The 16,159-nt window shown below is 40.5% G+C and overlaps 1 protein-coding gene across 3 annotated transcripts in view; it reads right to left on the minus strand.

Moving 5' to 3' along the window:
* SLIT2 (slit guidance ligand 2) overlaps window positions 1–16,159 on the minus strand; it is a 350,471-nt gene that overhangs the window by 113,770 nt on the left and 220,542 nt on the right. For all 3 annotated transcript variants that reach the window (XM_066573234.1, XM_066573233.1, XM_066573236.1), the window contains exon 5: window positions 12,291–12,362. In XM_066573234.1, coding sequence (XP_066429331.1) covers window positions 12,291–12,362 — 72 coding nt within the window. The remainder of the gene's footprint in view (window positions 1–12,290; window positions 12,363–16,159) is intronic.

Raw genomic sequence — 16,159 nt, forward strand, 5'->3', positions numbered from 1 at the left:
GACATAGTATGCAAGTGGTTTTGTGCCAAGGATCCAAGGACATTATGTGCCTTCTTATGGGGTCTATGGCACCAAATTCTCTAGGTATTCTGCTCTAGAAGTGTTATGTTCGTTATACGCCACCCAAGGTTGTAGCTAAAGGTTCATGGGCCTGGGTGCAAAAGTTTATCTTGGTTCTCCCCAACTTCTCTTAACCCATTAACGTAGAGGCGTAACCTGAATTTCCTGGGCCCCAATGCAAAACCTGTAACAGGGCCCCCCAACTATAATGCTATATTCATAGTACTGGGCTCCCTAGATGGAGAAGAGAGGCCTTATGTACTCCCTAGGGCTCCTGGGCCTGGGTGCAACTGCATCCCCTATAGTTATGCCAGTGATGCCACCCAATGGAACATGAACATACGTCTATGTATCTCTGTATGAAGTTGGAGGCCTACAGAGATACAATAGAAGCTCATGTGAAAGTAGAGCCCCATATGCTACTATAGTGCTGTCAAGCTGCTGCAGCTCACAGAAGGGTTGTGACTCAGCTTTCCTAGTTGTGAACAGCTATAGCCCCAGTGACATTTTGTCACAGTGAAATATTTGCTGTTCAGGACTCTTTAACACAATCAGTTAGGGCTTATTTCCATGAGCGTAATTTCACCACATATTATACGCATGTTGTACGCACCTTTAATATGCGGTGAATGGAGTAAATACATATTACACGTTTAGAGCCCTATTGTTCTCTATAGGTTGCGTATTAAACTCTGTATATACACACAATATATTGCACATGTGTGGTGTGGAATATGCAACGCCGCTATAAGACAGAGTGGGGAATTTTTAAGAAACTTGTCAACTTGCGCATGACAGCGTGCATGAGATACACTGTCATGGACAGTGCGCAATTACTTATATACACAGCGATAGCCGGCTCACCGCCAGCTCACATGGCGGTAAAATGCTGCGTGGTACATGCAATGTTTTACGCATACAGCTGTGGAAATGAGCCCTTAAGATGCTGTTTTGGGAGGTGATGGGGAGTGAGGGATTTTTTTTTATACTCACCCACATCCTCATTCCCCCGCCATCCACCAGTGAAGTCTACGTGCATGGTGAAAATCTGACTCTTTTCAGACTGCTGCGCCCATGCTATTCAGTAGACTTTTATGGGAGTACACGCACACAGTGGTCTGAAAAGAGTCAGATTTTCAGACCCCACAAGACTTCACCAGGGAACAGTGCAGGAATCGGGTAACGGGTGAACATAAAATCTTCTGGCTCCCCGTTACCTTCCCAAATAGCACCACAACTTAGTTCATTGTGCTGTTCTGAGGTGACAGATTCCCTTTACAGTAACCCTCCAGTCAGGAGCTGAATATTGATATGTGACTACAGTTTAGCTACAGCGCAGAATCTGAAGTAGTCTGGGACACACCTCCTGTCATATCATTGGTTAAAGCTGCAGAAGAGGCAGCCTGAACCAATGATTACCCAGGGGGGTGTCCAAGACTACATCAGATTAGACACTGTAGTAAACTATAGTTACAGATCACTTCTCTCTTCTAACAGAAGGCTGAGCTAAAAGGCAGCCAAGAAGCAATATCCAAGTAAAAAATAAATAGCCGGTACATATCAATTTTCAGCTCCTGACTGGAGCATTGCTTTAAGGGCTCAGTCACACGGGCATTTATTGCCGCGATTTGCGCATGCGCATGCGTCCGGCGATTTTTTAAAACCATTGCTTTGCAATGGTATCGGACACATGAGCGCTTTTTATGCGCTCGTCCGATAAATTAGAGAACAGAAATCGCAGATCGCACCTATCTGCGATCTGCGATTCCTGTTCTCCTCTGTATATGCGCTCAATGGGGCCGGCGGCAGCAGCGCCGACCCCATTGAGAACATATAGAAGACAAATCATTCTTCTCTGCCACAGCTGGAACAGCTGTGACAGAGAAGAATGATGTTTGCCCATTGAATTCAATGGAGCCAGCAATACAGCCGCTCCATTGAAAGCAATGGGCTGCCGGCGTGCGCGGGATGAATTGTCGGGAAGGGGTTAAATATATAACCCCTTCCCTGCAATGCATCCTGAAAAGTGAAAAAATAAAAAAAAAGGATGTACTCACCTGCTCCCGGCAGCCTGAGATCCCCGCGGCCGTCCTGCAGTGGGTGTGAAGGGGGTGTGACTCAGGCTTGCCCCTGATTGGCTCAGCCTGAGCCAATCAGAGGCTGATCTCAGTCACACCCATTCATGAATTCATGAATGGGTGTGACTGAGACTTGCCTCTGATTGGCTCAGCGCTGAGCCAATCAGGGGCAAGCCTGAGTCACACCCCCTTCACACCCACTGCAGGACGGCCGCGGGGATCTCCGGCTGCCAGGAGCAGGTGAGTACATACATTTTTTTTATTTTTTCACTTTTCAGGATGCATTGCAGGGGTTATATATTTAACCCCTTCCCGACAATTCATCCCACACTCGCCCGCAGCGCTTGCATTCAATGGAGCCGGCTGTATTGCCGGCTCCATTGAATGCAATGCGCTGGACAGCACCGGCCCGTTTCTAATGAAACGCGGCTAGGAGCAGATTTTCGGGTGATTTTTCGGCGGATTTTTCGGCGCCGGTCACGCGATTTGCGCATGCGCATCCGTCATGCGATGCGCAAATCGCGTGAAAAAACGCCCGTGTGACTAAGGCCTAAGAGAGATGGTTGACGACAGCAGCGTAACTTTAGGGGATGCAGAAGTAGCAGTTTTATGGCCAAACATGAAAAACATGTTGATTATGTGGTCTTCTGTAAGAGCGTAAAGTCTGCAGCTCTCCTTATTCCCCGGCAGTCACCGGTAAATGCCACCATAAATTCATGTTATCCTTTTTTCTGAAATAAACATAAATATGGAGCGTGCCGGCAATGAGACTTGCATGGGCAGGGCCGTAGGTTGATTACTTAAGCACTTTACGGTCTCACTCTCGTCTGATTGCCTTAGAGTGCATTACATTAACTAAATGAAAAGCGGCCCTTAAGAATTTACTGGTTCAATTAACCTGAAAAAATGCCACTTCAGCATCCTCCATTTAATGTTGGGGAATATGTTAGAGAAATTCTATTAGTTGCCGTATGGCAGCTGCCACCAGCATGGGTAAAGGTTAGAGGGGCACATTATTTTGTAGCACTCAGGCATGGGGGCTGCGTACAATGACTGAAGTGAGTCTAGGAGAAACAAGCAGATGTCCCTTGTATGAATGTACGGTGATGCTGCAGTTATCCCAAAACCGGGGTGAAAATCCATGTCAGTGCTCTGCAACCTATGTCCTTTCAGATACTGTAAAACTACAACTCTCAGCGTGCCCTTGTCCCGTCAACTCTTCCAAACCATTGTTGAACACTTTACCATGATGACTCAAATAGTTGACTGTACTAACCTTACAGAAAAGCTGCAAGTGTAGCTTTGCATTAGATCGATCAGGTTAGGTATGCAGATGCAACAGATCTGACCTGGGTATTCAATCCCTTATAAACCAGACACTTTTCAGGTTTTTGGTCTCATTTATCCCGGCGTTCCAAGAGCTATAACTTTTTTTATTTGTCCCTTGCAAGACAAGTTAGATTTTTGTACTGGAGTCATTTAATATATGGTACAATGTAATGCATTGAAAAACTTTAAACCCCTTAAAACTATAGGATGTACAGTTATGTCCTGGATGTTCTGGGCATGCATGAAGGGAGATCGTGGGGTAATATCACTCCATACGATGCGGCTGCCATCTGTTTCTTACAGCCAGCACCGCCCGCAACAGCACCAATAAGCTGCGCCTCTCATCGGAGCTGATAATCCTTTAAATGCCGTGACATTCTGGGGTCCGATATGACTCCCTGAGATGAAATCGCGGGTTGCCCTGCGGGTGTCATGGCAGCTGGGGGCCTTCTAAAATGCCTCACGGCTGTCATAGCAGAATGCCTATTAAGTCGTGCCTATGGCATGGCTTGATAGAATGCCTGTCAGATTGTGGTATAATGTAATGCTATGGCATTACATCATACTGCAGGAGTGATCAAAGCATCATAAGTTACTGTCCCCTATGGGGCTAAAAAAAGTAAGAATAAGTTTTAAAAAGTTTTACTAATTATTTAAAAAAAAAAAAAAAAATTTTAAAAGACGCACGGAGCGGCGCTGATAGCATTCTATCAGCTATAATGCACCTGGCAGTTCTCAGCGGGACACCAGCTGAAAGCACCGAGAACAATGCATCTGTTTGCATATTCAAAACAGCTACATGGTCCTCCAAGCTATAGCAGCAGTGTCCCACTCCGTCTGCATAACTCTTTAGTAGCTAATTAGCTACACAGAGTTATGCAAAGATGATCGCTCAAAACTGTCACTCAAACCGTCATTCAAGCGATTTTTGAGTGATCATTGCTCTGTGTAAATGGGCCTTAAGGCTGGATTCACACGGGCATTGAAGTTTTTACATTTGCCTGCTGGCAAAGCAAAAACATGAACGGGCACACAAATCTACCTTAGCTATGCTAAGCTGTCTCCCCCTTCGCTCCCACTCGCCGTATCTCGGGAAGGGGAGGAGGCGGGGTGGGAGCTAGTGTGTTAAGCTCCCGCCCCCTCTCTGCACCCCTTGTCGCAGTCAGCAATGCGAGGGGGCGGTAACAAAGGTGAAGCTAAGCTCCACCTCTGTTCCGCCCCCTCCCATTGCAAACAGATAGCTGTCACGCTGCTAAACTACCTCCTACCTCCCTTCTCCAGCAGCTGTCATAGACTCCCATAGGAGTCTATGCAGCCGCGGCTGGCACAGAAGCTGTGACAGCTGTGGCAAGGGAATTCTTCATCCCCGCGGGGAGTCCCCTTGTCACTGAACACTGTAACAGTTCTGTCACAGTGTTCAGTAAGGGGAGGGGACTCCCCATGGAGATGAAGAAGTCCTCAGCTACAGCTATCACAGCTGTGGCAGAGAATCACGATCTTCTCTGTATGTTCTCAATGGGGTCGGCGCTTCTGCCGCCAACCCCACTGACCGCAAAGCGAAACCCCTGAATGTTTCACATCCAAGGAATCTCCTGCTGCGGCTGTGATAGAGATGGCAATGCTGTGCGCAGTTAGGTGTGTTCTGCGATTCGCTGCTTTATTTTCTACTGGTGCGAATTTTATTTGCATGTAAAAAACGCACATGTGACTGCTTTCATTGAAAAGCATTGGTTCTTAATAGATGCGAATCGCAAACGCACCTAACATGCATTTAAAAACCGTCCGTCTGACTGAGCCCTAAAGGAACACTCTAGGAAGATAGATATACTGTTCTGAAACTAAAAAGGCGGAGCATGACTCAAAGATTCAAAGAATACCGAATATATAACACATATGCACCGCCCCTCCAGGCTCTGCAGTAGGCCTAACACAGTAGAGCAGATTTACTATTGAAAATGTACTAGCTTTCCAGGGCAAACTCTGCAGGGAAATGATCTTACATGCTTTGCACTACATTTAGGACGTGTTTTAGACACTTTTTCCGCTGCATCCAGAAAATGGGCATGGCTTCATATGAAGGGGCATGGTCTCGTGGAAAAAAAAGGGCAGGCCTAATTGTGATCCTGTCTGCCGAAAGTTTGCCAAAATTGGCATAAAACTAAGACAAGAAATAGGTTGTATAAACTGAGACTAGAAAGTCTAAAGATACGTCTAATTTATCATTCAGCAACAGTCCCTGTGATAAAACAGATTCATTTCACGTACAATGGTCTAGTCTAAGTTTGCACTATCCACTAGGCCGCTTTCAGATGAGCATATTTCACATCAATATTTGGTCCATATTTTTTACCTTTTTTTATGTTGTGGCCTTGTGTAAATTAGAAAACAGTTCAAGTTTTTCCTCATCATTCTGCACTTAATATGTCATAATGACAAAATGAAAATGAAATGTTAGAAATCTTTGTAAGTTTTTAAAAAATGGAAAACTAGAATTGAGGCCAAAAAGTTCAATCTTGGTTTCATCAGATCAGAGAATATTGTTTCCCAGTCTGAGGGACCTTTAGGTGCTTTTTGGTAAACTCCAGGTGGGCTTTCATGTATCTTTTACTGAGGAGGCTTCTTTCTGGCCACTCTGCCATAAAGCCCAGATTGGTGGAGTGCTGCAGGGATGGTTGATCTTTTGGAAGTTTTTCTCATCTTCACACAGGCTCTTTGCAGCTCAGCCAGAGTGACCATTGGGTTCTTCCTCACCTCTCTTATAAAGGCCCTTCTCCCCAATTCTTAGTTTGGTGGGTCGGTCAGCTCTTGGAAGAGTCCTGGTTGTTTCAAACTTCTTCCATTTAAGATGATGGAGGCCACTGTGCTCTTGGGAACTTTCAGTTCAGCAGATTTTTTTGTAGTCTTCTTCAGTTGAGATCTACAGGTAGTTCTTTCTTCCTCATGGCTTGGTTTCAGCTCTAATTCGCATTATGAACTGTGAAACCCTAATATAGATAGCGATATATCTTTTAAAATTATGTCCAATCAACTGAATTTACCACAGATGGACTCCAATCAAGGTAGAAACATCTGAGGGATGAATAAGAAAAATGAGAGGTCCCCAGAGCTAAATTTCAGGTGTCATACCAAAGGGTATGAATACTTATGTTGGTGTAAATTGTTAGTTTTTCATTTAAAAAAAAAAAAAAGTTTGCTAACATTTTGTTTTCACTTTGTCATTATGGGGTATTGAGTGCAGAATGATGGGAAAAACCTGATTTAAAAAAAAAATGTCACAAGGCTACAACACAACAAAATGTAAAAAAAATGAAGACTTTCCAGACCCCTGTAATTCTGTATAATGATCTAAATGGCTGTATTTTATATGGCCATTTAAAAAAAAACCCCAAAAAAACAGCATGACCTATTTTTTGCACATTTGCCTCTATATAGGGATCAGTATTTGACCGGTGGAAATTAAAATGTACAAAGGCAAATACCGATCAAATACTGAAGACATACAGTTGCAATGTCATCAGAAACATGTCTGTCACATGAATCCGTACTACAGATTTGCCATACACTCGTCTGTAGCCACCCTTATGAAGAATTAGTAAATCTGCCCCATAGTATCATGTTTTTTTTCTATAGAATCCCTTTAAAAGTTAGACAATTTGAAACCATTAAAGAACAGGTTCCAGCAGGTTTGGACCTACATGACCCCATGATGCGTACAGTTCCGTAATACTTGGAGAACACCCTTACTGACTTTCCAACTCTCCGGCAAAACATTTCTATGTCTCACAGGTCAGTCTCTCGTATGTCTAAGCCACCGACACCTGTCATTCCTTCACCACTGACGTTCACTTTCTTCAGTTCCTCAGAACCGCAAGCCAACAGCTGTGCGCAGATACAACCGGCAACTGGGAAACCAGACTGAAAAATGACAGGCCGCCTAAAGCAGCAAATATTTCATCCATTTTTCATGCAACAGTAAAGGAGGGAGAAAGGGAAAAAAACCTCGAAGTTGATAAAATAGACCGTTTTTAAATATTGCTGGTAAGAAACCATCATTGTCAATATCAGAAGCTATTTACTAAATCATCATGAATCAGATAATAAGGCAGCCGGGCCGTAAGCAGCTATGACTGAGCAGCATGTCAGGCAGGAGTGAGGCGATGGATAAGGATTAGACGTGGCTCGATATATCACTATTATCCGCTCTCCATGGTATGGAGCTACGTGTGCCGCGATGCCTCTTACACATACTGTTCTATTGTTTAATAGTAAAATGAAGACAGATAGGAAGCCTGAGGGATACAGATCTTCTATTTACACACAACCAAATACATAGAGATGTAGCAGAGCTGACTGTCATTGGGGCTTTATTACTTACAAAGCATTATAATGCTATAAGTTAATGTGCAGCTTTAATTCCTTAAGAACGTGGCCTTTTTTTATTAATGATTTCTCCTCCTCACTTTCAAAATCATAAAGCCTCACACACACGGGCAGATTTCTGCAGCGGAATCCAGCGGGCGTCAGTCTCCGGGTTCTGTAGCAATAACCCCCTGAATAGAGTGCTATGGAAAAATCATTCTTCATGCACATGAGCGAAAAACAAATGCAGTTTCCGCTCGCGAATGAAAAATCGTAGCATGTTCCATTTTCCTGCAGTTCCCCATACAGACGGCTTACATTAAAGTCAATGGAAATCGTCCGATTTACAGGCCGCCCACAATTGACATTGCGGACAGGTCGCATATTCCGTGGAAAAAGCAGGAGTTTTTTTTCAAAAATTTATATCGCGCATGACCGATGGCGAGCCATGTGGACCATCCGTTGTACAGATTCAAGATTCAGAAAGTAGGTACGTGTGGATGCTTCTGCTGCCAGGGCCGGTTTCTGCTGCGGGATTCCGGCTCTGCCATTTGCGTGCGGCCTAACTCCTATTTTTCTGTCGAGAGCTTGTTTGTTGCTATAGGACTTGTATTTTTCAATGGCGCTATTTAATGTACCATAGAATACCATTTAATGTACCATATTTAGGGCTCAGCCAGACAAACGTTGCTTTTTGCGCACCTATGTGCGCAAAAAAACCCGCTTCACACATCTTAAAAATGCGCATGACCGAAGCTCTATGCCCATTGCTTTCAATGTGGCCGGCGCTACTACAGCTGGCCCAATTGAAAGCAATGGGATGCAGGCAAATCCCACAGTGACTTTGGGGGAAGGGCTTGAAATATAAGCCCTCCCCTGAAAATCATCTGCAGCTACTGTAAAAAATGTAAAAAAAATATACATCACCTTCCGCTGCTGTTGGGGCCCCGGCGTGTCTTCTCACTTGGTCCTAGGCACTACTCTGAAGCACTTTCTGCTGGCCAGGGATTTAAAAATACCGCCTCCAGAAAGTTCTGGGTCTGATTGGCTGAGCGCTCAGCCAATCACAGGCAGTGCTCAGCCGATCATTGAATTCAATGAATGGCTGAGCGTTGCCTGTGATTGGCTGAGCGCTGTGACCAATCACAGACAGCGCTCAGGTCTTAATAGGCAGAAATACGTGTCAGTCTTTGGGGGCCTTCAGAACGCCCCTGGCTGCCATGACACCCAGATGGCACATCACAATCACATTGCGGAGGGGGTCGTTCAGAACCTCCGAAAGCCGATCGGAACATTTAAGGGGTTAACAGCTGTTACCAGACATTATCGCCAGATGTCAACTGTCAAAGACAGGGCTCAGTTCCTGTCCATGTTTCATACAGACCATGCAAACCTAGACTGTACATATACTGTACGTGCTGTGGCACTACAGGGTTAAGGCCCCTTTACATGGACCAAAGACCTACCGAATGAGCATTCATACAAGCAGTTTGTCCAACCAAGAGATAAATCAGTGGGTAAGCATTTGCTTGTTTATGAGCTTGTTGTATCTTTTATGTCCACATATAGTGGTCGTTTGTCAATGGCACATCTCCCCACATAAACAGAGGTTGTGCCGCTGATAATAATGGAAACCACTAGCCACACGGTCAGTCACAAGTCATAAATAATCAATTGTGTGGACATTATGTAAGAGGATGCAGGTTGATGATATGGCAAAGATAGGCAATATGGGTGCAACAAAAGCAAAACTTTTACTTTACACTTATACACCAATGTCAGTCCATTGGAGGATATTTTGATATCAATTGTAGCAAAACACATATTTTGCAGTCCCAAAGAATAACAAGTGGGTCTAGCACCCACCACAGGTTCAGTCTCTCTCGCTGTCCCTAGTCCTACTTAGTAACATATTATGTAAGGCTGAAAATAGACCCATGTCCATCCAGTTCAGCCTATTACCCTCTACTGTTGATCCAGAGGAAGCCCCCCCCCCCCGAACTTATTAAAGATTATAACATTTAATATTGTAACACTCAAGATAGGCATCCATGGCTAGAGACGTCAGCCAATCACAGCCATTCACAGCCATTCAATGATGTCATTGAATGGCTGTGATTGGCTGACGCCGCGTGAGTTAGTCAATCACAGCATTAGCTTTCTGGAGGCGGGGATTTCAAGCCCCGCATCCAGAAAGCAATGCTCTGTCGGGGTTGAGGAGGGAGCGACAGCCTGCAGCAGCGCCGCAGAATGCCGGGGGAGGTGAGTACTGCTTTTTTTTTTTGACATCTTTTTTTTTTTTGTATACCCTGCGTATAAAACGACCCCCGACTGCAGATCAGATTTTTTGGGGTGAAAAGGTCGTCTTATATGCCAGAATATACGGTATATATATATATATATATATATATATATATATTTTTTTTTTTTTAAGTGTGAAAAACTGCCAAAAAAAAAAATCACAGAATTGCTGCTTTTGTCAATCTTGCCTCTTGAAAAAAATGGAATAAAAATCAATCAAAATGTTATATGTTCCCAAAAATTGGCTAAATAAAGACTAGAGCTTATCCGGCAAAAAAAAAACAAGCCAATATAGAGCTCCATCAATGGAAAAATAAAAATGCAAATCTTGAAAAAAAATAAAATAAAATTGTGTGCAAAAGTAGCATAAAAAAACTGTATAAACTTTGTATCGCCGAAACTGTGTTACCTAGAGAATAATATTACCACAATATTTATTTTCACACAGAACGTTGTAAAAATGAAATAAAAAAAACAAAATAGCAGAATTTATTTTTTTCCCCAAACCCCTGAAAAATTTCATAAAAGTTATACAAATACATTATATGTGATGCCACAAAAAATAAGCCCTCATACGGCTATGTCGAAGGAAAAATTAAAAAGTTATGGCTGCTGGCATGCGACGATGAAAAAAAAAAGTAAAATTAGTTTGTCATTAAGGCGCAAACCGGCTTCGTCACTAAGGGGTTAAAGGGAATCTGTCAGCTATTTTGAGCCCTATAAGCTATGCTAAGTTTGAGGATATAAGTTTTATACTTACCTTCTCCACAGTTCCCTCGGTGTCAATGATCAAACCAGCTGCTGCAGTCAGGGGCGTAACTAAAGGCTCAGGGGCCCAGGTGCAAGAGTTCAGGTAACCTACCCCCCCCCCCCCCCCCCCCATCCCACATCTGTATCCATACCCAGAGACATAACTTGAAGCTCCTGGGCCCCAATGCAAAATCTGTAACAGGTTCCCCCAGCTATAATGCTTTATTCATACTACTGGGCTCCCTATATGGAGAAGAGAGGCCTTATGGGCCCCCTAAGACTCCTGGGCCCGGGTGCAACCACATCCTCTGCATCCTCTATAGTTACACCCCTGGCTGCAGTGTATTGAAAAGCCTGCTAAGTAGTCTTCCCATTCTAAGTTTACAAGGTCAGCTATTTTGGATTAAAGTAGTTGACAGAGTCTCTTTTCGTTATCCCTCTGCTTGTTCATAGCATGCTTTCAATCTAGATCCATGCTAATGCTGCACATTAATTGCCCATTCAGCAAGGCTCCCTAAAACAGTACCATTTCCACACACTATGGCTGAATGCACACTGGTGGAAACTCTGCAGCGAGATTTTGCGCAGAATTTCCACCCTTGGTTTATGCAATCCCATGCAGACAGCCATGATTTGACCGCGCGGTAACAAAATCGCGGCCTGTGCTCTTTCAGTGCGAGCCTGGCAGAGGCTCGTACTGCCAGGTCATCACTAGAGCAGATAGAGAAGACACGGGTAAGCGAGAGGGCAACTAAAACAGTCACATACATAAGAGTGATTATAAATCTTTTTGTATTGTAATGCATCTCCACTTACAGTGTCTGATGATTTAAAATGTTAATATTCCATATATAGGTATATATATTGTCCAAAGTATTGCCAGAAAGTATTGGCAAACATAAGAATACCATACATAAAAAAATACTTACAAAAACTACTAACAATCAGTACAAATATGAGATTAAAAAAATGTGTGTGTATATATATATATATATATATATATATATATATATATATACACATATACATACATCACAAGACAGCTTTTTATTTTACACCAGGCCCTATAAATATCTCCTAGTGTTGTAAAGCACATAAACAATCACTGATTTGGTTGCATGGAAATTGTGTAATCTATATTATAAAGAGTTAAAAGAGTTAAAATGTTTATTGTGTCTCTTAACAATTCTTAGAATCAAAGCAGGGCAGCAGAGCAGGAATAGTGTGTATGCTCCCAGCTTTACATCTAGGAATGATTTCCTGTGTAAGACTTCTACTGGTTTAGAGTTTTCAAACAGGTCAAAATATTGTTTGAACATCATAAAACATTAGAATTTTGCGGTATTAAGGTATGCGCTGCATTACAGAATGTCATAAAGGCCAAATGATACGGCTCCACAGGAAAATACTTACAGATTTTTAATATCTACCGCACCACGAAATGCTTTTCTGGGGATTGCCTGGATTTGGTTCTCACTGAGGTCACTGGAAAGGAACAGATAAAAACAATTGAAACAAACTTTTGGAAAAGTTAAAAGAAGTGTGCATATGTAAGTGTAAGTATATATATACACACACACACACATGTATACAATACATATACACACACACACATGTATACAATATATATATATATATATATATATACGCACGTATACACACACACACAGACACATACTGCATAGGTTAAATTTACATGCAAGAATTTCAGAATGTTGGGAAGTGAAAAGAATTATTGTCCTTAATAAGAAGAAGATACTTAAAAATATCAACAGTACTGCCACAATGTTGTGAAATTGTATTACATGAAATTGATTGTATAAATAATGAAATCAGATGGGCTACGAGATAATGATATTAAAAAACCCATTTAGACTTTACATTCACAGTAACTTCTCCAAACTTATTTTCCATTTACACAATATACAATTTATCCTTATTGGCATGCTAAAAATCTGAAAATAAAAAGAGAATGAATAATTGCTATATAATGCTATTTTAGAAGAGAGTATTTAATAGAATAAAAAATGTATTGTAAGAAATAATATTTATTATTTTTTTAGGTTGCGCATAACTAGATATATAAAGATATTTAAGTGTAAAACACACATTTATATTATTTATCTATTTTCAATCTGTCTATATATGCATCTCATATCTATCTATCTATCTATCTATCTATCTATCTATCTATCTATCTATCTATCTATCTATCTATCTATCTCATATCTATCTATCTATCTCCTATCTATCTATCTATCTCCTATCTATCTATCTCATATCTATCTCATATCTATCTATCTATCTATCTATCTCTCATATCTATCTATCTATCTATCTATCTATCTATCTATCTATCTATCTCATATCTATCTCATATCTATCTATCTATCTCATATCTATCTATCTATCTCATATCTATCTATCTATCTCATATCTATCTATCTATCTATCTCATATCTATCTATCTCTCATATCTATCTCCTATCTATCTCATATCTATCTATGTATCCATCTATCCCATATCTATCTATCTATCTATCTATCTATCTCATATCTATCTATCTATCTATCTATCTCATATCTATCTATCTATCTATCTATCTATCTATCTATCTATCTCATATCTATCTATCTATCTCATATCTATCTATCTATCTATCTCTCATATCTATCCCCTATCTATCTCATATCTATCTATCTATCCATCTATCCCATATCTATCTATCTATCTATCCCATATCTATCTATCTATCTCATATCTATCTATCTATCTATCTATCTATCTCATATCTATCTATCTATCTATCTATCTATCTCATATCTATCTATCTATCTATCTATCTGTGTCTATCATATCAATGAATCGATCAATCTATCCTATTTTTATAATTATTTCACAAGTAAAGTATATTGAACTATTCTGTAGATGTGACCCGACTGTGCTAGCTTGACATTTGATCTCATAAGTGAAGCAAATAATGACCTTCAGCAGTTTGAATATCACTTTGATTTATATGCGGCTTTAATAAAACTGTAGTGTACATTAGTATAGCACGAATACACGAGGAAATTGTAACACAATGCAAATGTTAATCAGAACTAAGGGCAAAAAAGTTCTAAGCAGTTTCTTTCCCCGATATTTAGTGTCACTTGACATATGTTTATTGTTAAGCTAAGTGCTTTTGTACAGATGTGTATACAATTATAGTTATGGATTGTATTATTCTATGTTATATCTGGACACTAATCTAAGCATGTATCTGTCATAAAATGTAACTCCCAAACACAGAAAGGTATGACAAGTGTGTTTACTGCAAGATAGCTAGATATGAGATAGATAGATAGATAGATAGATAGATAGATAGATAGATAGATAGATAGATAGATAGATAGGTAGATAGATAGATAGATAGATAGATAGATAGATAGATAGATAGATATGAGATAGATGATAGATAGGAGATAGATGAAAGATGATAGATATTAGATAGATAAATATGAGATAGATCAATAGATATCTTGATATGATATATATATATAGATAGATAGATAGATAGATAGATAGATAGATAGATAGATAGATATGAGATAGATAGATATGAGATAGATAGATAGATAGATAGAAGGATATGAGACAGATAGATAGATATGAGATAGATAGATATGATATAGATAGATAGATATGATATAGATAGATATGATATAGATAGATATGAAATAAAACTATTTTTGTATCTATGTTTCCTTATGGTTGTCAAACATAGCCTACTTTATTGTTACTGTAGAAAGTAATTTCAATGATTGAAATAAAACAATTGTTACAGTACTATTTAAGGGCAATCCAAAAAATCTGTATAGAAGGTTAAACAATAAATTAACATACCTCTATTAAAAAAAAAAAAATCACCAAAGTATATCCAGAACAGGAGAAGGTGATCTGATGTATCTACAATACTATTATTATATAAGTGTAGTTTCACACATAGCGTTTTTAAGAAATCTCATCATTTTTGAGCCGTTTCCTGCTGTTTTTGCTTGACAAAAACGCTGCGACCAGATGTTATCCGCAGGTCAATAGCGAGTTATAAAATGCATTATAAACACTGTGATTTTGATATAGAATTTTTTTTTAAAAGCCTGAAGCAAACACATGTAAAAAATGTATGAATTTCCCAGCATTTTTTAACCCACTAAAAAGTGTGTGACGGAAGCCTTAAACAGCAATTCAAGTCTATTAGCTAAACACTGCATAGGCATCATACAAATACATTTAGCTAAATCTGTTTTTATGTAATTCCCATGCACTTCCAGGTAGAGCACAGAGTTATTTTTCAGCTGGAAGATTCCTACTGTGCTCACTGTCGCCCCCTACTTATTAATTCCTGTGCACTGTCATTTAGTGAAAGGGAAGTGACAACTGTAAAGATGGAATTTCTGATTGCTGAAAGCAGTTGTCACATCCTGAATCTAACCAGCTATATTCACATGAGTGCTATTCTCACGCAAGGTCTGTGCAATGCAATGCGCACAAAACTCTTCTGAATATGAAATCCATTCTTTTGAATGGATTTATTCACATCACAGCACGTTGCATTTTTGGGCTTTCCGTTGGAACTCCTCACCCATTGGGATCAATGGGACCTTCAAAGACATTGTATGGCACTAGCATGCCGTAAGATGTGCATGCAAGTGTGAGTGCGATATTTCCCATTGAAGTCAATGGGAAACACTTATGATCCCTTCACGTGCATGAAACATGCGCGTGAGGATTGCAATTCCACATAATTGATGAGTATTTAATCAAAAACGCTTTGCGTCGTCATAAAAAAGTTTAGTACCATGTTAGCCAGTAGAGCAAAATATGATTGTTCCCAGCAAGAGAAACCAAGTAATCTTGTAGATATGATAGCTTTTAATGACCAACAAAAATACATGATGTTATAGTGAGCTTTCCAACCTCTCAGGGTTAAGCCTGAGGAAGAACCCTGAAAGGTTCGAAAGCTTGCATTAACATCATGTATTTTTGTTAGCCATTAAAAGGTATCATATCTACAAGATTACTTGGCATTTCTTGCTGGGAACAATCACGATTTGCAGTGAATAGCGGCAGGCAGCTGTAAGAGATCTCCGGTTTGCCACACCTGCATTCAGTGAGCGATTATTGCTCCCGTGTAAAAGCACATGAGCGATGATTCTCGGGATGACTCCATTGCATGCAGCATTGCGGTATTATCCCCTTGAAGCACTACTTGAATGGCAGAATATAAAAGAAAGCGGCA

Source organism: Eleutherodactylus coqui, chromosome 7 (genome assembly GCF_035609145.1).
Source record: "Eleutherodactylus coqui strain aEleCoq1 chromosome 7, aEleCoq1.hap1, whole genome shotgun sequence".
Classification (NCBI taxonomy): domain Eukaryota; kingdom Metazoa; phylum Chordata; class Amphibia; order Anura; family Eleutherodactylidae; genus Eleutherodactylus; species Eleutherodactylus coqui.